The sequence below is a fragment of the Herpailurus yagouaroundi genome, unplaced genomic scaffold (genome assembly GCF_014898765.1).
Source record: "Herpailurus yagouaroundi ecotype Mexico unplaced genomic scaffold, PumYag 196, whole genome shotgun sequence".
Classification (NCBI taxonomy): domain Eukaryota; kingdom Metazoa; phylum Chordata; class Mammalia; order Carnivora; family Felidae; genus Herpailurus; species Herpailurus yagouaroundi.
The window spans coordinates 3336961-3362066 of record NW_024412427.1 but is presented as its reverse complement, the minus strand read 5'-3'; the positions used below and the strand labels follow the sequence as shown (position 1 = coordinate 3362066).

General features: G+C 48.0%; 1 protein-coding gene across 2 annotated transcripts in view; it reads left to right on the top strand.

The window, feature by feature from the left end:
* Positions 1-25106, top strand: part of MYBL2 (MYB proto-oncogene like 2) — a 36852-nt gene that overhangs the window by 8604 nt on the left and 3142 nt on the right. For both annotated transcript variants that reach the window (XM_040447008.1, XM_040447007.1), the window contains exons 4-11: positions 475-567; positions 770-990; positions 3829-3991; positions 11174-11461; positions 14630-15049; positions 17265-17404; positions 22406-22505; positions 23900-24013. In XM_040447008.1, coding sequence (XP_040302942.1) covers positions 475-567; positions 770-990; positions 3829-3991; positions 11174-11461; positions 14630-15049; positions 17265-17404; positions 22406-22505; positions 23900-24013 — 1539 coding nt within the window. The remainder of the gene's footprint in view (positions 1-474; positions 568-769; positions 991-3828; positions 3992-11173; positions 11462-14629; positions 15050-17264; positions 17405-22405; positions 22506-23899; positions 24014-25106) is intronic.

The following is a 25106-nucleotide window of genomic DNA, read 5'->3' as shown; positions in this document are numbered from 1 at the left end:
CAAACAGCTAGAACCTCCTGGGGATGCGGGTCCCCCATATCCCCACCCCTAAGACTGCAGGTGTCATAGGCAGGGGATGTGGCAGGAGCTACTGTGTGGCTTATTTCCTGAGTTACTTGGCAGCTCACGGACCAAGTCAGCAGACCCTTTCTATCCCAGTCCTCGCCTTCCCTACTTCCATGAGGTCTAAAACCTTTAGGGGACTAATGCTTTCTCAGAAGCAAAACCCCTGGCATATACCACCAGCTTCTATAGGAATTATGGCTCATGATGGCAGCCTCCTTGTGTTGGGGGATGGGAGGTAACTTTGTACAGGGAAACCCTGTGTGTGGCATGGGGGAGTGCAGTGAATGGTGGATGAAGGGAACAAGACAGAACCTGTCTGAGGTAGGCATGGCCCCTTAAACCCAGTGCTCAGCCAGGGTCCAAGGCTGCTGTCCTAGGAACCCTCACAGGTTCCTGTTCTCTTCCCAGAACCGCACTGACCAGCAATGCCAGTACCGGTGGCTGAGGGTCTTGAATCCAGACCTGGTCAAGGGGCCATGGACCAAAGAGGAGGACCAAAAGGTAACTATCGGGACAGTGCCTTGCACACAGTGGGCCTTCACCAGAGGATCAAGGGATGATGAGTCTGTCCTGGGGGTCGGCCGGGGTGTCTGACTGGCCCCTCTCAGGGCCATGGTAAGGTGAGGCTCACATGGAGGGAAGGTGCTGTGGTGGGCGTGAGGGAGGGCCATGTCTCCCTGACTTCACAGGGGACTTTTCCAAGGTCATCGAGCTGGTCAAGAAGTACGGCACAAAGCAGTGGACGCTGATCGCCAAGCACCTAAAGGGCCGGCTGGGGAAGCAGTGCCGTGAGCGCTGGCACAACCACCTCAACCCTGAGGTGAAGAAGTCCTGCTGGACTGAGGAGGAGGACCGCATCATCTGTGAGGCCCACAAGGTGCTGGGCAACCGCTGGGCCGAGATCGCCAAGATGCTGCCGGGGAGGTGAGCAGCTGGGGGCCGGGGGCCAGAGCAGGCAGGGATGTTCCTGGGAAGAGAAGGCGTCCTCTGGCCTTTTGGGGGGATGTACCAAGAGCCAGTCTGATTATTCTGTGGTTGTTCACTTTTCCCAGAAATGAATGAATTCTTCAGATTCTTGCCGGGGGGTGCCCGGGCCTGGCTGTAGACAGTTCTGGAATAGGGCAGGGAGAAGGAGCCTGGGGACCTCCCATTCTGTGTACACATTTCTCATTTGGTCCCTGTTGGAGCTCTGTGCACCATCCCTGCCCTCTGCCAGGGTTTTGAGGTCTTTTTTCTAGAGAATAAACCTCTCTCTTCCTGCCTGTGTGGTCAGGACCAGGACCTAGACGTCAGAATCACTGCTCAGTTTTCTATTCCTTGCTGGACCTGATCCCTTCAAGAGGCTCTTGGGTTTCTGGGGAAGCATTGGGAAGACTTGGCTCCATTCTTGCCAGAATCTTCCTCCAGGGTCAACTCCCAGTCTCCTAAGTTGCTTATTGATCCCCTAACTGCTTTCCATCTTCTGGAAACAGAAAAATCTCTTATTTGCAGCTGTGTTCTATCCTGGTCTCTGTGTCCTTGTGCATTTCCCCCATATTCAGTTCTTAATCCTTTGTCTGTTATGGTATTGTGGTCCTGGGAAGGAGAGAAGATAAAATGCCAGATGGTGTATTTCCCCTGAAGTCTGGAATGGTCTAGTTTCAAAATTCAAACCCAGTGTGTTACTCTTCTGATGCTTCTAACACTTGGGTTGAAGACCCGGTCTCTTTCCCAGTGTGGCCTGCTTGTCCTGGCTCATGCCACCAGCCTGGCCTTGATGCACTGTCACCCTGCCTTACCTGTTGGGCTGTAGCCGCTCTGCCCTCCTCTCAGCCCTGCAGCCATGGCAAGCTCCTTCTGAGGAGCTCCTTGTGGTCCTATGTCGTCCTGGAACACACTCAGCGTGTGCCCCTTGTATAGCCAACACAGTCTTCTCCTTCAGTCCCTGGTGGGGGATGTTATTTTCTCAGAGAAGGTTTCTCTCTTTCCAGACTGTGTTCGTTTCCCCAGCGACCTCCCCTTAGCGCCCACACCCCTGTGTGGTCAGTGCTCTGTCCTGACAGCCTCAGTTGGGAGTGTTTGGAGATACAGACCCTCCTCTTTTTTTAAAAAAAAAGTGTTGGTTTTTTTTGATGTTTATTTATTTTTGACAGAGAGAGACAGAACATGAGTGTGGGAGGGGCAGAGAAAGAGGGAGACACGGAATCTGAAGCAGGTTCCAGGCTCTGAGCTGTCAGCACAGAGTCCAATGCGGGGCTCGAACTCATGGACCGTGAGATCATGACCTGAGCCAAAGTCGGACGCTCAACTGACTGAGCCACCCAGACCCCCCAGGCCCCCCTCTTTGACTGGTTGTTCAGTCCGGCTGTTCGTGTCTGTGCACAATTCAGGGGAAGAGCTAACTGTTCACAGTTAGAAGAGCACTCTGCTTGGACCTCTGAGGAAGGAAGTGCCTACTATGTGCCTGCATTTCTGTAATTCTGGTTATGATGTGCTGTACTGCTGAGCCGCCTCGTGCTGCTTAGCACTGCACTGCTGGGGGCTTCTGTGGTGCTGCTCTAGTCCGTGCTTCTGTACTGCGGCTGCACTGCAGGGGGCTTCCGTGGTGCTGTATCACCCAGTACCTCTGCATGGCGCCACCGCCGTGTGCGCTTCTGTAGTGCTGTTGTATTCTGTGCTTCTGTACTGATCTACTGCCATGCACTGCTGCAGCTGTACTGCTGTGGGCTTCTCTCCTGCGATACTATTTTATACTTATCTACTGCTGTACTGCCCTGTGCTCTACTACTCTGCTGCCATGTGCTGCTTCCTGCTTTTCTGCTGGATGCTACCATAGTCCTGTGCTACTCCATACTTCTAAACTACCACATGCTTTATTACACTTTGTCTGCTGTACTGTTCTAGATTTCCGTGCCACATGCACTTTTCTACTGCTCTGCTATTCTTTCTATACCAATCTGCCCTTTTGTCACTGTAATTCCCATACTTCCATACTGCCCTTTTTTTTTTTTCATGTTTGTATATTTCTGAGAGAGGGACAGAGTGTAAGTGGGGGAGGGGCAGAGAGAGAGAGGGAGACACAGACTCTGAAGCAGCTCTAGGCTCTGAGCTGTCAGCACAGAGCCCGATATAGGGCTAGAACCTACGAACTGTGAGATCATGACCTGAGCCAAAGTTGGACACTTAACCGACTGAGCCACCTGGGTGGCTCCGTATACTCCTGTATTACTCTGTGCTTCTGTAGCATTGTGCTGCTCTGTGCTTTCTACTATTATGTATGTGTGTCCTCGTGTAGTCTTCAGTAAGTGGTGGAGTGTGAAGTAGTCTCCTGATTCTCCAGAGAAAGTAGCTGAAATTCAGATGACCCGTGTTAGACCCTCTGTGTCATTTAGCTCTGCCCTCTGTGGCCACTTTGTAGTCTGGGAGGTGAACCAGGGCTTGTATTCAAGGTCACTGTGAGCCTCAAAGCGGAGGTCAGCAACCAGGGGTTTGTTTCTAGTTTCTACAGGTGCAAGGTGCACAGAGAACGGAATGAGAGCTTCAGAAATATTTCAGTGGTGTGATTTTCCCATAGGCCCAATAAAACCTTTGCTTATTTTGTTGAGGTTAGTGGAAATCTGTAAATTGTTGAGGGCTAGAAACACGTGTAATTTTATCTTAGAGCTAAGAGACCTCAGAGTCATCAGGCTGAACGCTTGTTTACCGAAGTGGGAACTCAGGTTAGTGACATGCCTGGTGGCACATGGCCTGCAGAGTTCAAAGGCCCCCTGTTGGCCCCTGCAGGACAGACAATGCTGTGAAGAATCACTGGAACTCCACCATCAAAAGGAAGGTGGACACAGGTGGCTTCCTGAGTGAGTCCAAAGACTGCAAGCCCCCTGTGTACTTGCTGCTGGAGCTTGAGGACAAGGACGGCTGCCAGAGTGCCTGCCCCGTGGAAGACCAGGTGAGACAGCGGCCTGAGGCCACTCAGCCGCAGGGCTTGGCTCTGGGTTTGTCAGGTGGCATATTCCTCCAAGACCATCTCATTTAATGCCTCTTCTTTCCTTTCCATCTTACTTAGCCACAGCTGTCCATTAGCTCCTACCACGGGATCTCATGTGGGCTACGCCTCTCATCAAGGCCTTCCCTTGTCCCATAATTCTGTGCATACCTGACACCTATTTGTACGCAGGTGAATTATGACAGAACAAGCTGACATATGAAATGGAGGATTGGGTTGAAGAGATCCTAAACCTCCTTCTGTCCTCCCCAGCAGCTTCCTTCCTACCTGTGCCCTTTCCAGATTTTTCATACTAAAAGCATGTTTGCAATTTAAAAAATCAGATTTATTGAGGTATAATTCTCATACAGTGAAATCTGTGTTTAGTGTACAGTTCTTTTTTTATTTTATTTTTTATTTTTAAGTTTATTTATTTATTAGAGCATGAAAGTGAGGAAGGAGCAGAGAGAGAGACTCCCAAGCAGACCTCACACCACCCGTGTGGAGACTGATGTGGGGCTCGAACCCACAAACCATGAGATCATGACCTGAGCCCAAGTCAGACGCTTAACCGACTGAGCCAACCAGGCAACCCCGTGCAGTTCTTTTTTTTAAGTTTTACTTTCTCTTTCCTAATATATTTTTTTTTAATTTTATTTTTTATTTTTTAAAATTTACATCCAAATGAGTTACCATATAGTGCAACAATGATTTCAGGAGTAGATTCCTTAGTGCCCCTGACCCATTTAGCCCCCACCCCCCGCCACAACCCCTCCAGCAACCCTCAGTTTGTTTTCCATATTTATGAGTCTCTTCTGTTTTGTCCCCCTCCCTGTTTTTATATTATTTTTGTTTCCTTTCCCTTATGTTCCTCTGTTTTGTCTCTTAAAGTCCTCATATGAGTGAAGTCATATGATTTTTGCCTTTCTCTAATTTCACTTAGCATAATACCCTCCAGTTCTATCCACATAGTTGCGAATGGCAATATTTCATTCATTTTAATTGCCAAGTAGTACTCCAGTGTGTGTGTGTGTGTGTGTGTGTGTGTATACGTATATATATATGTGTGTATATATGTGTATATATGTGTGTGTGTGTATATATATATATATACATCATCTTTATATATACACTACATCACTTTTATATATACACTACATCATCTTTATCCACTCATCCATCGATGGACATTTGGGCTCTTTCCATACTTTGGCTATTGTTGATAGTGCTGCTATAAACATGGGGGTGCATGTGTCCCTTCGAAACAGCACACCTGTATCCTGTGGATAAATGCCTACTAGTGCAATTGCTGGGTCGTAAGGTAGTTCTATTTTTAGCTTTTTGAGGAACCTCCATACTGTTTTCCAGAGTGGCTGCACCAGCTTACACTCCCATCTTTCCTAATTTTTTTAAGTTTATTTATTTATTTTTGAGGGAGAGTGATTGGAGGAGGGACAGAGAGCAAGGGAGACAAAAAATCCCAAGCAGGCTCTATGCTGTAAGTGCACAAATATATTACATATGCAGTTGTAGAAATGTAACCAGTGTGCAGATGTTTACATCCTAAACTGCATTCTGGAGCAAACTTTATTGATGTTTTTAAGCTATGTCTCTAATGATTTATTCTTTTTTTCCCTTTTATTTATTTGTTTTCTCCCCTTTTAAAAATGTGTATTTATTTATTTTTGAGAGAGAGAGACAGAGAATCCCAAGCAGGCCCTGCACTGTCCATGCAGAGCCCCATTTGGGGCTCGAACTCACAAACCATGAGATCATGACCTGAACCAAAATCAAGAGTCAGATGCTTAACTGACTGAGCCACCCAGGTGTCCCTCTAATGATTTATTTATTATTTTTAAAAAATGTTTATATTTTTGAGAGAGAAAGTGCGTGTCTGTGAGGTTGGGGGAGGGTCAGAGAAGGAGGGAGACAAAAAATCTGAAGCAGGCTCCAGGCTCTGAGCTGTCAGCACAGAGCCTGATGGCGGGGCTTGAACTCAAAAACCATGAGATCATGACCTGAGCCGAAGTTGGACACTTAACCAGCTGAGCTACCCAAGTGCCCCTCTAATGATTTATTCTTGAAAAATAAAGATTTGGGGCACCTGACTGACTCACTCTGAAGAACATGTGACTCTTGATCTCAAGGCTGTGAGTTCAAGCCCCACTTGTATATAGAGATTATACACATTTAGAGATTACATACACAAAAAAAATAAACTTAAAAAATTTTGAAACAAATGTGTCAAAGAATGGAGATTCGACAATGCTGAGTACGTGGTAGGTAACGCTCTGTACTCTGTTCTAGTTTCTTCTGTGATGGTGAACGAGTGAATAATCCTTTTTTTTAGAGAGGAGAGCATGAGTGGTGGAGGGCCAGAGGGAGAGGGAGAGAGAATTTTAAGCAGGTGCCATGCTCAGTGTAAGGCCTGACTCAGGTCCTAACATGGGCTTGATCTCACAACTGTGAGATTGTGACCTGAATCGAAATCAAGAGTCGTACACTTAACCCACTGAGCCACCCAGGTGCCCCGTGAATAATCTTTTCTTTTCTTTTCTTTTCTTTTCTTTTCTTTTCTTTTCTTTTCTTTCTTTTCTTCCTTCCTTCCTTCCTTCCTTCCTTCCTTCCTTCCTTCCTTCCTTCCTTCTTTCCCACTCCCCCTTCCCTTTTCCTTCCCGTTAGGTAGAACTGTGTACCGCTCCAGTTCTACAATGCCCTACTGGAGCATTACATAATGTTTTTGCTTCTGTCTCTTGATTTTTCAACTTGAGAGAGAGAATATCGCTTAATTTCCTGGTACAAATGCTCATATGGAGTAACAGTAGGGAAAGATACAGAATGAAAAGTAAATCAACTTCCAGTCTCGACTCCTCACACACCCCTAACCGGAGGAGGTTACTCACACTTTCTGGTGTATCTAAGTAATATTCACAAACTAAGTAATATGTTTTCAAGCCTTTTGCTTCTTATTGGAGAGGCATATGTTCCCACAAAGAGAAAACAGGCATCAGCACACACCAGGCTGCCTTTCAGGGTAGGGGAAGTGAACAGACCTTCCTCAGTCTCTGAAAATCCTACTTGGTTGAAAGTCTGTTTATTGGCTAGGTTTTTGCCCCTGGCACTTTGTGTCTTGTGTGTGGAGCACTGGTCATGCTGGGCCAGAATGAGCCCAGATCATGACCCTGAGTACCGGAGGTCATCTCCATCATTTTCATGGTTCTGTTGTGCTATTTATTTAATTATGGTTATATCTAATTTTTAAAATTAGAAACAAAACTTTAATGACCATCTTTGTAGCTAAAATCACTGCTCATGTGCTCAATTATTTTAGAAATTCCTAGAGATGGGTTGAGACACATTCTTTTTTTTTTTTTTTTTTTAATTTTTTTTTTTCAACGTTTATTTATTTTTGGGACAGAGAGAGACAGAGCATGAACAGGGGAGGGGCAGAGAGAGAGAGGGAGACACAGAATCGGAAACAGGCTCCAGGCTCTGAGCCATCAGCCCAGAGCCCGACGCGGGGCTCGAACTCACAGACCACGAGATCGTGACCTGGCTGAAGTCGGACGCTTAACCGACTGCGCCACCCAGGCGCCCCGAGACACATTCTTGAAAAACTTCTAATATATTTTGCTAGATTATCTGCCAGAAAAGGTTTGCCTATTAATGTGTGTATGGGACTATGTCCTGTTCTCCCCACTCACTAGTCAGTGCTTGCAGTGATAATTCTCGTTCTTGTCCTTTGAAAGCAATGCATGATCATTGTAAAGAGTTACAAACTTTATAGAATTCAGTATTATGGAAGGTGAGCCTGCTAATCTCAGCTGCCACAAGGAACCAATATATTGTTTAATGTGTTTGCCAACATTTTTTACTAAGGGCAATAAGGTTAAAATGAGATTATGTTCTATCTTACTGCCTTACAGGTTTCTTCTTAAATCTTTCCACATCATTGTGTATATACAGATCTCTATACCATTCTTGACTCTGTCACCTCTTATAACCTATTGATGAACATGTGTCACCATTTGTTAATATGCTGCAACGAACATCAGTGTTCAAGTTCTTTGTACATTTACCTATTTATATGGGTTAATTTTACAGATGTGGCATGACTGGGTCAAGTGGTACGGACATTTGAGATTTTCATAGGCATCACCAAATTGCCATTCAAGTGGTGGCACCATTTTTCCTGTCAGCAGAACATGGCATTGCCTGTTTTCCCACACTGTGTCACCAGTGGCTGTGATTCTATAAGACTATCTTTGCCAGTTTTATGAGCAACAGTGGAGTATTTGGTTTTGATTTTACTACTGGTGAAGTTGACCGTTTTTCTTTAATGATTTGCTTTTCCCTTCTTTTTTTGTCTTTTTAATCATTCACAAACTTTTATTTCTATATGAAGAATATTACGGGGCGCCTGGGTGGCTCAGTCGGTTAAGCATCCGACTTCGGCTCAGGTCATAATCTCATAGTTTGTGTGTTCGAGCCCCGCATCGGGCTCTGTGCTTACAGCTCAGAGCCTGGAGCCTGCTTCGGGTTCTGTGTCTCGCCCTCTCTCTGCCCCTCATGCTCATGCTCTGTCTTTCTTTGTCTCTCAATAGTAAATAAACGTTAAAAAAAAAAAAAAAAGAATATTACCCTTTCATCATGTAGTAGCTCCGTTTTTCCGGTTTGGGAAACTTGGAGCTTCCTCATCCCTTCACTTTATAAAAGGGTAGTTTATAGACAGTAAAATTCACCCTTTTAGTGACAGTTCTGTTGAGTTTTGACAAATGTAACCAACACTACAGTGAAGGTGAAGGGCATTTCATCACCCCCTAAAATTCCCAAGTCCCCAGCCCTTGGCAACTACTTACCTGTTTTCTGTCTCGATGTAGTTTTATCTTAGTAAGGATGTCATATAAATGGAATCGTACAGTCTGTACTCTTCTGTGACTGCATTTGTCAGTGATTTGTTCCTTTTTATTGCTGAGTGATAATCTGTCATATGCAGGTACCATCTACTCTTTATTTACCAGCTGAGGGACATTGTTTCTGGCTAGTGTTTATAAATAAAGCTGTTATGAACATCTGAATACAGGATTTTGTGTGAACATAAATTTTTATTTCTCTTGGGTAAATATCTAGGATTGGGATTGCTGGGTCATATGTTAAGTGTTTTCTGCATTCTATGTGTAATTGCCAAGCCATTTTCAATGTGGCTATTTTCTGAAGTGGGATGCCCACATTCAAACCTTTAAATGGTGTTTATGGCCTTCCTCCTCTTTCTCCAATTGTAGCAGGTATAAGTTTTTAATCAAATCTGCTTTTTTTTTTTTTTTTAAGTTTATTTTGAGAAAGAGCACACTGCGCTTGTGAGTGGGGAGGGGCAGAGAAGGAGGGGGAGAGAATTTCAAGCAGGTTCTGTGCTGTCAGCGTGGAGCCCAACGTGGGGCTCAATGTTCCAAAATGTGAGATCATGACCTGAACAGAATCAGGAGTCAGATGCTTAACCAACTGAGCCACCCAGACGCCCCAATCAAATTATCTCCTTTTCTTCCTTTGCTTGTATCCCAAACCATTTCCATCCTGTTCACTTGACACCAATAGTGATAATAGCCACTGTTTAGGTTGGGTGCTTTTCACATCATTGCTGATCTTTGTAATGTCCCTGCATGGTAAACCTTAGTGTCTTCATTTTACAGGCAAGAAAACTGAATCGCAGACAGGTCACACAGCTTGCCCATGGTCAGCTAGCAAAAATGTCCAAGCTCTGGTTGAATCCAGAGCCCATGTCCTCTCCCTGACGCCATTGTGCCCCTCCTATTGACACAGGATCCCACTCCTTGCCCTCTAGAAGGCCTTGTTAATCACATGTGCTGTTTTCAAGGCTACACTGTGATCTGTTAGGTTAACGTGTCAGCCTTAGTTCCAAGGTTCTTCCAGGAAAGCTATTGCCACAAATGATTTTCCTCTATTTCTTTTCTTTTTTTGGTCACAAAATTAGTATACACCCATTTTCCAAACATTTATTTCAAAGTAATATTAAGCATACAGAAAAGTTACAAGAATAGTACAAGGAACTCCCATAATACTCTTTACTAGATTCATTAGTTGTAGTTTTATTTTTTTAAGAAAAAAAATTTTTTTTTTTTTTAAGTAATCTCTAGACCCAACGTGGGGCTCAAACTTACAACTGCGAGGTCAAGAGTCACATGCTCCACTGATTGATCCAGCCAGGCGCCCCTAGATTCAAGTAGTTTTTAGCATTTGCCAGACTTGTTTTATCTTTCTGTATACACATACTGCTTTGTTATCTGAGCCATTTGAGAACCCATTACATGCATTTGCCTCTCTATCCCCTAATATACTGAATCTTACATGCATTTGCCCCTTTATCCCTTAATATAGTGAATCTTAGAATAAGGGCATTTGCTTACATACTCACAGTAGGCTTCTATTTAGTTGGGGGATTTTAACACTGAGTCAGGATATTAACTGATCTACAGTCTATATTCCATTTTCCTGTCCATAATCCAGTCCAAGATGAGACTTTAATTAGTTGTCGTAAATGTTTTGTCTACTTTTTTTTTTTAATTTTTTTTTTTTTAACATTTATTTATTTTTGAGACAGAGACAGAGCATGAACGGGGGAGGGGCAGAGAGAGAGGGAGACACAGAATCCGAAGCAGGCTCCAGGCTCTGAGCCATCAGCCCAGAGCCTGACGCGGGGCTCGAACTCACGGACTGCGAGATCGTGACCTGAGCTGAAGTCGGACGCTTAACCGACTGAGCCATCCAGGCGCCCCTGTTTTGTCTACTTTTATCTGGAATAGTTCATCAGCCTTTCTTGACCTTTCGTGATGTTGATACCTTTGAAGTGTATGATGTAATTTTGTAGGCTATGTCTCAATTTAGATTCCTCTGAGTTTCCTTGTTAGATTCAGATTGTATGTTTTTTTAAAAATGTTGTTAAAAACTTTTTTTTCATAAGTAACCTCTACACCCAATGAGGGGCTCAAACTCGACCCCAAGATCAAGAGTCCCACACTCTACCGACTGAGCCAGCCAGGTGCCCCGAGTTGTGCGATTTTAGGTGGAATGCTACATGGTGTATATCTCATAACCAGAAGTCCACGAACAGTGTGCCCTTGTGTCCAACAGGGAAGTCTTGTGACCAACTGGCCCCCAGCGCTTCCTGCCATGAAGGAAGAGGAAAGCAGTGAGGAGGAGGCCACGGTAGCCACCACTTCTAAGGAGCAGGGAGCTGTGCCTGCGGACCTGGATGGAGTGCGAACACCAGAGCCCTTGGAGGACTTCCCCAAGCGTGAAGACCAGGAGGGCTCCTTGCCAGAAACCAGCCTGCCCTACAAGTGGGTGGTGGAGGCCGCAAACCTCCTCATCCCTGCTGTGGGGTCCAGCTTCTCGGAAGCCCTGGACTTGATCGAGTCGGTAATGTTGGTCACAGCACTTCACAGTGGGCCTAGAGCACCCGCCAGCTGGGAGTGCTTCTGTCGTGGGCAGGCATCCTTCTTTTTGTTCACTCCATCATCCTGCCAACATTTCCTGAGTTGATGCTGAGTGCCTGGCTGGGAGCCAGAGCTTGGGGACACAGATAGTTGCTGTGCAGTCCCTGCCTTCAGGGAGCTCCTGACTCATGCTATATATGGTGCAGGTGGGGTGGGAGGGCTCCCCGGTGGAGGTGGCACTGCACTGAGACCTCCAGGATGAAAAGGGGTGGGCGTTTGAGGTCCATAACCCAGCACAGGAGAGCACAGTGCTTGAGGCACCATGTATGGGGCTGGGGCTGGAGTGCCAAGGGGTTTCTGGTAACTCAGGCCACACTGGCTGTGGATCGTACCTCTTGGGAGGGAGTTACTTGGCGGGGGCTGAACCTCTTGATGTGACATCCTAGCTCCTAGCTGTGTCAGCCAGGCCTGCTGTGTAGAGCGGGTTTCAGGAGGTGATGGGTGAGAGGCCTGGCAACCAGGAGCAGCGTTCAGTGCGAGGCACCCCCCATTCAGCTTCCCACTTGGGCTTTCCCATCCTTGCTAAGAATAATGATGCTCTTTATGGAATATGTACCAAATGCCAGGCTCTGACTTTAATGTATAATCCACACAGCATCCTGTAAGGTATGTCCTTTTTCTGTGTTTTGTAGATGAGGCTGAGGCTCAGAGAGGTCAAGTAGTATCTGTACAGTCACACAGCGAGTAAGCATGGTGGTCTTCACTGTCTTGACCACCTCTTGTCTCCAGTGGCTGGGACTGGACCTAGCTGCAGGGTCCAGCTGTGGTGTCCCCTCTACTCCAAGAAATTTCAGAGTGGTATGAGAAGCAGGTCTGATGTGTTCATCAATATGTTCAATAAATAGCTCTGAGGCTGCCATATGTAGTCCCTGATTCAGGCCCTAAGGGGAGAATTAGAAGATGAGAGTTGGACCCACTCCATGCCTGGCACTGTTGGCATTTCACAGTGTTCCCTGCCTTCATCCTCAGACTGTTCTGCATCCTCTTCCACTTGAGAGGGGAGCTCAGTTTTACTGAGCACCCACAGTATGCCAGGCCAAATGCTTCATTAGTAACTGGTAGCTAACATTTGAGTGTCTGCTATGTGCCAGGCTCGTTACTTGCTACCTAACATACATGCTCTGTTATAGCATTTGTGGAAACACTGCTTGCTGACTGTTCCTGCAGGCAGTCCTTGTGGAATATGCTTCTGGTCCATTAGACACCATCAGTCTGGGGCCTCCTCAAGGTTGGGGTTTGCTGCTGGGAGTGTGGGCCTGAAGTCACTGCTGGCCCTGAGCTGGCTTCCACCCTTAGGAATAACTGCCCAGGGTCCTGAGAGTCCCAAGGACCAGCAGTCACCACAGAGGCCTGGGTCTACTCAGGGCCAGACCTCCAGGGACCAAAGTGGAAGCTTCGGTCTCCCAACAGCCCTGTGGCTGGGTTGTACTTTACTGGGAAAAGGAAGAAAGACCTGGGTATGACTCTCAGAATGCTTCCAGAAACTTAGTGACTTCAGCAGGTTGCACAACTCTCTGGCTTGGAAGGGAGGAAGGTAATGCTTGCCTGGCAAGATTGTTGTGGGATTAGAGACAATTTAGGTGAAGTGGCCAAGGAGGCAGCCGTGATGGACAGGTGCATGGAGCACAGCGGAGCACATTCTCCAGGAATGTAGCTGTGCAGGTCAAGACCCTTAAACCCAGTCACACAGCCTCGGGACCAAGACTTCACTTGTAGGAGTCTCTATCAAGGAAGTCACCAAAAATGCAGGAGAAGATCTGTATCCAAGATGTTCCTGAAGGTGTTAGTTTTAATTTTTAAAAAATTGGGGCACCTGGGTGGCTCGGTCAGTTAAGCCTCTGACTTTTGGTTTTGGCTCAGGTCATGATCTCACACTTCGTGAGTTCAAGCCCTGCATCGGGCTCCAGACTGACAATGCGGAACCTGCTTGGGATTCTCTGTCTCCCTCTGTCTCTGTACCTCTCCCCCACTTGCTCTCTATCTTTCTCTCAAAATAAGTAGACATTTAAAAAAAAAAATAGGGGGAAAATGTCCAACAGAAGACGGGGGAATTAAGTAACTGATATATTCATATGATGGCATATTTTACAGTCATAAAAACTTGTAAAAGTTGAAAATATTTTACATAACTGATATTTATTAATAGTAAACATCTAACTCGTAGATAATAAGTATTATTATTACTGTAATTTTAAATGGAAAAAATGCAGGATACAGAAGTGATTTATCCTAAGGCTAAAAATATGCAGAAACCTAGCTGTCATTTAGGGAGCTGTGTAAGTGGTGAAATGATAAAGAAATGCGTGAGGATGGTAAATAGTTCAGGCAGAGGATGTGAACAAGGGAGGTGGGCCTGGGGCTTCAGTGATTTGGTTTTATTTCCTAGACTTCTTGATGGGTATCTGAGTTTTCTTTTTTTGTGCTTTTTGTATACCTCATGTATTGATTTTTTAAAATTGTTCATTTTTTTTAAACTTTGATTCTTTTACTAGGCATATTTTATTAAGCATTTTTTTTTAAATGTTTATTTTGAGGGAGAGAGAGTGTGTGAGCAGGGCAAGGGCAGGGAGAGGGAGAGAGAGAATCCCAAGCAGGATCTGCGCTGTCAGTGCAGAGCCTGTGAGTGGGGCTTGATCTCACGAACTGTGAGATCATAACCCGAGCTGAAATCAAGAGCTTTAACCAACTGAGCAACCGAGGTGCCCGTGCATTGCTTTTTAAAAATAACAGGGGTTCCTGGGTGGCTCAGTCAGTTAAGCATCCGATTTCGGCTCAGGTCATGATCTCGTGGTTTGTGGGTTTGAACCCCACATCAGGCTCTGCTGACAGCTCAGAGCCTGGAACCTGCTTTACTTTATGTGTTTATGTCTTCACTTTATGTCTTTCTTTGCTGTGTTTGTGCTCTGACTCTCTCTCTCAAAAATAAATAACGTTAAAAAAAAAAAGAAGAAGAAAGAAAAAAAAATAACAGCAAGCAGCCATGTGCACAATATGACTTCAGGTATGTTTGCAAGTAGAGATATACAGACGTAGAGGAATCCATTGGGAAAGCAGAGTATTGCAGTTATTCCTAACCCCCCTCTCTGGGCAGGACCCTGATGCTTGGTGTGACCTGAGTAAATTTGACCTGCCCGAGGAGCCGTCTGCAGAGGGCAGCATCAGCAACAGTCCAGTGCAGCCACAGCCAACGCAGCATCAGCAGCAACAGGCACTGCCGCCCCGCCAGCCGGCCGCCCCGGTGCCTAGTGTGACCGAATATCGTCTGGACGGCCACACCATCTCAGACCTGAGCCGGAGCAGCCGGGGCGAGCTGATCCCCATTTCCCCCAGCACTGAAGTGGGGGGCTTGGGCATCGGCACACCGCCTTCGGTGCTCAAGCGGCAGAAGAAGCGGCGCGTCGCCCTGTCCCCTGTCACGGAGAACAGCGCCAGCCTGTCCTTCGTGGACTCCTGTAACAGCCTCACCCCCAAGAGCACACCTGTCAAGACCCTGCCCTTCTCGCCCTCCCAGGTGTGTGGACCCCCACCCTGACTGCTCACTGGGTTCGGTGTGCAGACTCCCAGTTCCAGTACAGGGCCTGGCACGCAGGCAGACGTCATTCAGCACGTCTTCACTGAGCACCTGCTGTGTGCAAGGTCCCGTGCTAGGTGCTGGGGGTGTAGAGTGAGCAAAAACAGGCCTGGCCCTGCCCTCATGAAGCTTGTGCTCTGGTGGGAAGACCATTTAGCAGGAAAGATGCAAATAAATGTGACATTTGGTGTGAAGGAGAAGGCTTATAGGTTTGTGAGGGCATTTAGTCTGGGGGGAAGGGGTCATCCTGGAGGGTTTGCTATGAGGAGGAGGGATTGCTTGGCCAGCAGGTGGTAACTGAGCAAAGAAGGGAATGGAGTCCGTATTTGCTCAAAGAATCTCTTTATTGTGCACTTGCTCATAGCAGATTTGCCAGCCCTGGGGTGCAAATGTGAGTGTGGCATAGCCCTGCCCTTGACGAGGATGGTGAATATTGAGAGCAGCTTTGTAATTACTTGAATAGAATGGGGTGTGGGAAGTGCTGTGGTCATTGAGAGCTTATTGTGTCCTGGGTGCTGCTTCCCGGGACTCAGTAATGAAAGTACTGTTGGGGAGAGCTGAGGAGGGATCCTGTCTCCCCTACAGATCTGGAAGGCATTTAGAGCTTCTGAGAGAGATGTTTGGGCAGGGTTTTTGTCAGCTTGAACAAAGACATGGAGATGAGGGAGCAGAGTCTGTGGTGTGAAGTCCAGAGCCAGGAGGGATGGGGAGGCTGGGGATGGATGGGGGCTTTGGAGAGCCTTAGGTGTCATTGAGGGGGATGCACTGTCCTGGGGGCTGAGAGGGTGGTGGGGATCTGGGAGGGTGGACTGGAAGAGCTGGCGAGAGGTAGACTGTGGAGGTCCCATGTCTCTAGACTGGAAGAGGGTAGGCGGAGGCTTTGGATCTCACTGTGTCTGGTCCCTGAGGACATGGGAGAGAGCTAGGCCTAGATGTGGCACATTTTAGGAGGCTACTTAATGATTTGTTCAAGGCTCGAGGCCAGGCCAGTGTTGGGGGTGAGTAGTGGTATCTTTCTGCAAGAGGCCCTGTGTTCATCACTATGGGTTTCCTAACAAAGTACCACAGATCAGGGGGCTTAAACAGAAATTCATCTTCTCGTAGTTCTGGAGGCCGAGATTAAGCGTGGGCCATTTCAGTTTTTTTGGAGGCCTTTCTGGGTGTAGATGGCTGTCTCTTCCCTGTGTCTTCACATGGTCTCCCTTTGTGTCTGTGTCTGTGTCTGTGTCTGCGTCCTGATCTGTTTTCTCTTATAATCTTTTACCTCCTTCTCATAGAATCTTACAAGGGCACCAGTTATGTTGGATGAAGGCCTTCCCTATGACCTTGTTTTCCCTTAATCATGTCTTTGAATGCTCTGTCTCCAAATGTAGTCACATTCTGAGGTCCTGTGGGTCAGAGCTTCAACATAGGAATTTGGGGCAACAATACACTGTTCAGCTCATAGCAGGCCTCAAGTAAGGGCAGCTGATGAGAGAAGGAAGACGGTGAGCCCTGAGCTGCCCAACAAACAGCCCAGGGTGATGGGGACCCTGCACATGGCCCTGGGTTTCCAGGGGCACCTTCAGGGCAGAGGGGGGGAGGGTAGTGCCGCAGACTTGGCTCAGATCTGGTTTGAGTCCTGTCTCTAGCACTCCGTGCAAGAACCTTTACCTCTGTAAGGCTCAGCCTTCTTATTTGTAAAATGGGGTGTCATGATATCACTACGTCACAGAAGATGGCTAAAACTATAAGAAATTCTTGGTATGAATGCTTAGCCCTGGTGTGAGGAGGTGCTCCCATCACCACAACCATTGTCACCATCCCCTGTCCACAGGTCGTGTAAGAGCTAGTCTTACTTCTGAAAAGGAGCTGCTGTGTCAGCTTTCTTGGTCCTGACTGCACGGTCATCAGTGCTGTGAGCACAGGCAGGGGGAGGGACCTCCCCCAGCATCACGAAAGCAAAGGCTGGGGGCAGTGACAATCCCAGGGGTCTGTGCAATCCTAGCTGGTGGGTCCTGTCAAGCTATCTTGGTGTTTATTCTCTGTTGCCTGATGGGGGAGTGCTCCCAGGTCAGGAGGAACACTCCGTCAGAGAACAGGGGGTGGGGGTCAGGGTCTCACTCCCTCCCTGCAGGTTGTCACTTTGTCTTGTTTCCATCCTCTTCTCTGGCAGTTTCTGAACTTCTGGAACAAACAGGACACACTGGAGCTGGAGAGCCCCTCACTGACGTCCACCCCGGTGTGCAGCCAGAAGGTGGTAGTCACCACTCCCCTGCACCGGGATAAGACGCCCCTGCACCAGAAGCACGCTGCGTGAGTGCTGTACCTGCCCACTCCTGCTGGCCCCTCCCTCCCAAGCCAGGATCAGGACCACCTTTAGAGAAACTCCTGAGACTGTTTCAAGAAGGCAGCCTCCTTCTGGCTACCATGCCTCTTCGTTTTTGTCAGGATAGCCTGGTGCTTCATCTTTGTTCTTCCTCATTTTTGTTTTTTAATTTGATGGTTTTCTAATCTCCAGACTAGCATCCAGATAGCCATGAAAAAAGTCTTCTAATCTAGTGTGACTTTTCCGTGCAAATCCACTGTGCTTGAGTAGCCTTATGTGAAGGACAGAAGTGCCTGGTTCTCCATCTCTCCATGGTGCCCAGTCAGGAGGAGGTCAGGCTGTGAGCCTAGAAAGCTCAGTGTTTCACCTATACAGGTTGCTTAACCGTGTGCTTTTATGGAGGTGTTTTCATATAAGTGTACTTCCTGTGTCATCCTGACTCTGAATTCCAGGTAGAGACAGTTGCTATGTGCTTCTGCTTATTACCTTTGCTGCAAGAGAAGCATTGCCTAATTATCTCCTTAGGAAGCTGTATAATTCAGGAATCAGCTCAGAAATTTTAGCCCTTGTAATGATACACAATGTCAGGAAAGATTTATGAATCCTCTGGTCAGAAATTGGTCTTAGCAGTTGACCGAGTTTAACTGACATGTTGGATGCAGAGTGCTTCTCTGTTCAAGCCAAAATTTAAAAAATCTAAGCCTTTAAGTGGATATGCTGGTGCCACAAAAGGCACTGATAATTCTCTTTCTCCTTTTTCTTTTCATCTGGTTCCTAGTCTGCTGCTGCTGCTCTTGCTTTTCTGTTTTCCTCCACATGAAGAAGCATTTCCACTACTATTCATTCCTCTATAAATCCGTATTTCCATCTGGGAATAATGTTCTTCTCTCTGAAAGTCATCTCTTAACGTTGCAGTTTGGTGAATCTGCAAAGTTCGTGTGTCTGAAAAGTTGCCTTAATGTTTGAAAGGTAGTTTTGCTGGGTACAGAACCCTAGGCTGACAGGTTTTTCTTGTGAGTTTTGTTTTTATTTATTATTTTTTCCTTTGAGTTTTAAAGATGTTCTCCTGTCATCTGGCCTGTACTGTTTTATTGTTTGTTTGTTTGTTTATTTGTTTGTGTTTTTGAGAGAGCTTGCAAGAGTGTGAGCTGGAGAAGGGCAGAGAGAAATCCCAAGCAGGCTCCATGCCCAGTGCTGAGCCCAACGTGGGGCTCAATCCCACAACCCTGGGAACATGACTTGAGCCAAAATCAAGAGTCGGACACTTAACCAACTGAACCACCCAGGTGCCCCTCCCTCTGATATTTTTGCATCATTCTGCCTGCTCTCAGGTGGTCTCCTCAGATGTGTACACTGATTAGCACCCTGCGGAATATTCAGGGCGGCCCATCTGCAGATGTCCGTGCAGCCCTCTCCTCTCCAGTGATGCTGTGTTGTGCACATCTCTTCGACTCAGGGTCCTGCCGGGTTCCCCTGTGCTCCCCTCCCTGAGCTTTGCCCAGGAACTGTCCTCATCTGTCTCCCGTCTCTCGTGTCCCTGTCCTCGGTCATTTGGTGCCTGGGGTCTTGAAGCCTATTGTGTCATCCACAGTGTGTTGTTGCTCTGTTGTTTCAGGCAGGAGAGTAAATCTGGCCCCAATGTCCTATTTGGGCCACAAGTGGAGACCTGCTACTTCATCTTTAAATCCAGATTCCTTTTTTTTTTTTTTTTTTTTTCAACGTTTATTTATTTTTGGGACAGAGAGAGACAGAGCATGAATGGGGGAGGGGCAGAGAGAGAGGGAGACACAGAATCGGAAACAGGCTCCAGGCTCCGAGCCATCAGCCCAGAGCCCGACGCGGGGCTCGAACTCACGGACCGCGAGATCGTGACCTGGCTGAAGTCGGACGCTTAACCGACTGCGCCACCCAGGCGCCCCTAAATCCAGATTCTTATCACAAAAGACTGTTTTGGTTTTCCTCTTGTCTCTTTCAGAAGTTATTTTTGACATCTGCAAGGTGGTGTAATAGGCAATGGTTGTTTGGACTTCATTCCAAATTTGACTAGTTTCCCTGCCCACTGATTTTTTTTTATCCCACCTTTCCCATTTTTCCCCCCATAGAAGTTATGAAAGGACAGCTCTTTAACAAATAAATGAAACATGCTCAGTATGTGGTATTTCCAATGGTGATAGAAACCGTGAGCGGGGTTATACAGGCCTGGGGAGCACAGAGTAACGGAGAGGGGTTTCTAACTTAGAAGGACATCAGGGATGGCCCTGTAGGGAGGGGGAGCCATGCAGAATTTTGAGAGAGGAATTCCAGGTAGGTTGAACTGCAAATGCAAAGGCTCCCAGACAGAAACAGGCTTTTTGTGTTTTAAAGAACAAAGATAAGGCCAGTAGGTTTGGAGCGAATCTGGTGTAGAGAATGGTGGGTGAGAAGTCGGGGGTCACCAGGTCTGTGTGTTAGTGGGGCTGGGCTGTGTTGAGCAGATCTTACTGGTTCATAAAGCACAAACCTTCCCCACTCTTAAAATTTGGTTATTTTCTGGGTTAGTGCTTTTTTTGAGTTCTTCCCAGAGAGGAGGCTGTGAGCAGGGAGGGTATGAGGTCTGTGCCATCTGATGTCTGGGCTGTCTGTGTACTGTTTTTCCACCACAGGAGCTGGATCTAGAAGTCTTGAGGGAGAAGAGCTGTGACCCCATACCGCAGGCTCTGCTTTGTTTTTATGTTGCGGAGAAATCTGACACCCAACCTGCTGTTACTCCTTTGTAGCAAATCTTTTCTTTCTCCCTGGATCCCTGTAGAGCTTTGGTTTGCTTTTAGTTTTGTGTGTGTGTGTGGGGTGTGTGTATGTGTGTGTGTGTTTGTGTGTGTGTGTGTGTGTGTGTGTAGTTTATTCCTGAAATGTGCCAGGCATGTAGGTGTGCTGTCTCTTTATAAATCGCCCCCTCTTCCCCCCACCCTGATTTTCAAACTCAGGACTCAAACTTTGAGCTAAGAAAATGTGCTTTTTTTTTCTTTCTTTCTTTTTTAATTGTTTCTCTGGTGGTCTGCCCCTTTCCTTCCACTTCAGGGCCTCCTTCCTACACAGTCTTTTTGGTTGTTTGCCGTGTCTCTGTCTACCCTCACGTTCCTGTTCATTGTCCTAAGCCATCCAGAATTCTGAGGGAGCATGGTGGGACTGTCTTCTGATTCACCAGTTTGCTCCTGCAGTCTCCCACCTGCTGAGGCCTCTGGCTCACAGAGTGGAATTATTTTCATCTCAAGTAATCCTCTGTCTTTTCAAGTCGGTCTTCCTTGGTGTTCTAACATGCATGTATTACTACTTCTTGCTGATACTGTGAATTGGAGAGGTTCTAGAGTTTTCTCATATTTGTTGCAAAAATATGCAACATGGGGCACGCACTCTCTGGAGAGGGCTTGGGGAAGAGACTTGGTCTTTCTGGATTATAGCCTCACTCCCCTGACCTCTCATGGGCAAAAGCTCCATGTCCCACAGAGACTTGGAGTCATCCCTTTGAACTGCAGTTTGAACTGTGAGATGTTTACATTTGACTGTCACTTACTGTCTTTCCTCATCTTTACGGGGTGGGCAGGGTGTCTGTGTGTCCTGTGTGGGAGATAACAAGGACTTGGGAAGAGATTGAGTGGATCCCTATCTAACCCCCACCCTTAGGCAGGAAGTAAAGATTGCTTTACCCTTGTTCCAGCCTTTTATCTCCCTGTGGAATGGCTGGCAGGCTGGGGGAGGTGGCCAGAGCAGCAGCTCCAGTAATGGTGTCCATGTTGGCCTCTGCTCCTGAGTTCCTGACTACCTTGATATTTCTCCCATCCTCTGATGGCCCCAGTAAGGCCTGGGAGTCCACTGTGGCAGTACCTCTAGCTGACTGGGGTCACACAGCCTCATGCAGGTGGAAAGCTAAAGTTGGCCAGCTGGTGGGCCCGTGCCTGCAGCTTGGTGTGGGCCTGTGAGGGATCTCTTCTGGGCCCTCCCCAGTAGGCTTCTCCTTCATTGGCAGATATTGCATGCTGCCAGGGTCAGGGCTGATAGAAGTTTTTTAGTATCTCTGCTTGTGGACCAGACCCTTCCCAGGTTTCTGTCTGCTAAAACTTTCCCTCCCCATTTGTGTCCCCACTGTGATCATTTTGAGGGGACTTGGGAAGAGGGTACGCTAAGCATGTGCGTTGGCTTCACCATCTCGCATCACATGTCTTCCTTTAATAATGCTGCTGCCACATGCTCTCCATGGGGCACGTACTCTCTGGAGAGGGGTTGGTGAAGGGACTTGGTCTTCCTGGATTATTGCCTCGCTCCCCTGACCTTCTCTCACTGGGCCTGCATGCAGTATGGCTACAGGCTTGCCTTGTTTATGAAAAGTCTTCACTCCCTCTCTCTCTGACCCTCCTTCATTCATGCTCTGTCTCTCTCTGTCTCAAAAATAAATAAACATTAAAAAAATTAAAAAAAAAAGGGGGGGCGCCTGGGTGGCTCAGTAGGTTAAGCGTCCGACTTCAGCTCAGGTCGTGATCTCACGGTCTGTGAGTTCGAGCCCTGTGTCGGGCTCTGTGCTGACAGCTCAGAGCCTGGAGCCTGCTTTGGATTGTGTGTCTCCCTCTCTCTCTGACCCTCCCTCATTCATGCTCTGTCTCTGTCTCAAAAATAAACAAACATTAAAAAAATTAAAAAAAAAAAAAGTCCTCATTTATCGGCTAATGTTGGAGCAACAGTCTCAACCATTCTTCTGCCCGGCTGGGGCTCCAGGGCCCTCTTAGACTATGTCCTGTTCTTTCCTGTTTCTGAGGCTGGCGCTTCCTCTAAGCGCCTGATGAAGACCCTTGGGTGGAAAGGTGCCATGGGAAGAGACCATGTGCCTGGGGCTTGCTCCCTGCTGCCAAGGCCAAAGGTCAGGTGGAGGGATGGTGGTTGTCATGGGCAGCCTGTGGCGGTGTGGCTGGTGTCTGTCCCCCACCCGGTCGCTAAGCCTCCTTCTCTGGCCCTGGCAGGTTTGTAACCCCAGATCAGAAGTACTCCATGGACAACACTCCTCACACGCCAACCCCATTCAAGAATGCCCTGGAGAAGTATGGACCACTAAAGCCCCTGGTATGTGGTGCAGCCAGGCGGGTATGCACTGTGGGGTTGCTTGGGTCCATGTAGCCATGTACGGCTCACAGAGCTCTTCCCCTCTGAGATCTCATTAGACTCTGCCAACCTCTCAGAGGTTGCAAATACCCTGATGTTATAAATGGGGGATCTGAGGCTGAGCTACTTACCAATTCATCAGATATTATCCAAGCACCTGCAGTGTGCTGAGTGGGCACTGGCTGGTGCTGGAGACACAGTCGCACCCTGGTGAATCTCGGTATCGGGGGTGGGGGCAACATCAAACACACGAATAACTCGGTACTCCCAGTGCATTATCGGTGCTGGGGAGAAGATGGGCAGGGGCTGGAATGGAGGACGGGCTTGAGTGCTGGGGCTAATTGCCCCTCACACTGAAGCCTTTGACTAACTGCCGGTTCTTTATAAAACATGTGCGAGCCACTTGTGGGCAGGCACAAGGGGCCGGTGAGGCGCCTTCCTGGCCGTGGACAAACTGCCCTTCTACCCACTCCTCCCAGTGGGATGCTCATGCTTTCCCTGGTGAAAACAGAAAACTGGCACCATGGGCTTTCTGAAACAGGCAGGTGTTCTAGAAATGAATTGAAGGTGAGAGAAAGGTTGTAGAAAAGCATTTGGCCTGTGAACAGGGTCTGTGGTGTGCCCCCGACCCCCATTGTGTGGGATTCTCGTGCTGTGGTCTCTTCGGCTCTGGGATGGAGCTGATGAAGTTAATGGGCCCAGTGAAGCACTAGTTAGCACTGCCCTCTCTAGTTCAGGTGGGGATACAGTTTCCAGACCCTGAGACATCGGCCTGCTCTCTAGACAGGCTTGATAAGTCACATCTGACCTTGGCAACCAAAATTAGAGCACGTAGGGGCTTTTAGAATGACTTCTCAGGGTTGCCATCCCCTACACTTGCTGCTCTCTTTTTCTGTTCGCTGCCGCCTGAGGCCAGAGTGGTCGTCTGGAAGCCCATAGGCCCAAGAAAGGGAAATGGAACCAAGAATCCCCGTTAGTGTGGAACAAAGGGGTAAAGGAGTTTGGGCTCGAGCATGTCCAGGTTCTAATTTCATAGCTATGTGATCTTGGGCCAGGCACTTGATCTCTGAACTTCCCATTTCTACCTTGTGGAAGATGACAGCTGTTGCACTGAGTTTTGTGAGGGTCACATTGGTGATGTGTAGGTGCACTTCTGGCTCATGACGGTCCTCAGTGAGTTGAGGTTAATGTCTACTTGTCCAAGGCAGGACAGTTAATGGTCACAAATGAGTGTGAGGCCAGTATCCTGGCCCCAGGCCTCCTTGCATTGCCTAGGATAGCTAAGGCGCGTCTGGGTGCTGTATCCTAGAGCCTGGGTGTGGAACCTCACATGGGCTGCCCTGTCCCGCCCCCAGCCCCAGACCCCGCACCTGGAGGAGGACTTGAAGGAGGTGCTGCGCTCTGAGGCCGGCATCGAGCTCATCATTGAGGATGAAGTGAGGCCTGAGAAACAGAAGAGGAAGACTGGGGTGAGTGGCCGGTGGGGTGGGAAATGCCCTTACTGCCTGTCTGGGCAGCTCGGGCCAAGGAAGCCATGGGGAGGTGAGGGGAGAGAGTGGGGTGGGGTGGGGGGGTGGTGGGGAGTCTGGGGACAGCTGGTAAAAGGAGGGTACTGGGGAAATGTAGAGCTGCAGCCCCATGCCCTTTGTTCCCCAGAGTGGTTATCAATGAAACTGACCAAGGTGAGGCTCTAGTGCTCAGGACCCTTGCCTCTTCCCCACTGAACTAGCCCCTTACTCATGTAGCATTGTGTTCGGACCCTTCTAAGGTGGGCTGTGGGCTCGGAGCAGTAGATTAGAATGGTGATGTAGACCCAGATGTGGTCACTCCCTCCTAGAGCTCAGGGGGCGGAGGCAGACACTAGACAAACGCATCACGACCATCTCAATACATGGTATTAAGGGAGTAGAAAGGGACACAAAAAGGATTCCAAGGGATTCCAAGGATTCCTCAGATGGAGTCAGCCACGCATCTGGGCCGTGGGAGCCAGGTGGGAGACAGTTGGTTCGGGTGAGGTGGAGAGCTGGCAAGGACACCTGGGTACAGAGAACAGGGCAGGGGCTGCCCTGGGCCAGCCCAGAAGCCACACCTCTGCTGCACCATGTGTGTGGGTTTCCTGAAAGCAGATGGATTCGGTGTTCCCCCTTTTTGTAGATGCTTTCTTCTGGGAGAGGGGGGAAGATGGGAATGTGCCAGAGAGGTGTGTAGGGAAGGTGGATAGTCAGTCTGGGAGTGGCCCACTGGGTGGGGGCCCCTAGGTTCAGAGAACTTGACTTCTCTATGTCAGATGGTGGTTCTGAGACATGCCGGCACCTGTTTAGGGTACACTGCTGGGTTAGGGGGTGAGTCATTCCCAGAGCTCCTCCCTGATATTGGAGCTGACCTTTGACCAGCTTATTGGAGGTATAGGCATGGGGCTGCGGCATTCCTGTAATAAGCCTGTGTCCCTCGGGTTTTACGTGTCTGTATTTCTTGTTTGCAGGTGAGTATTTGAGGTGTAATTTGGATGATTCTCTCCCAGGCCTGTTTAGGGGTGTGTTTAGTGTGGTAGAGGCTTGGGAG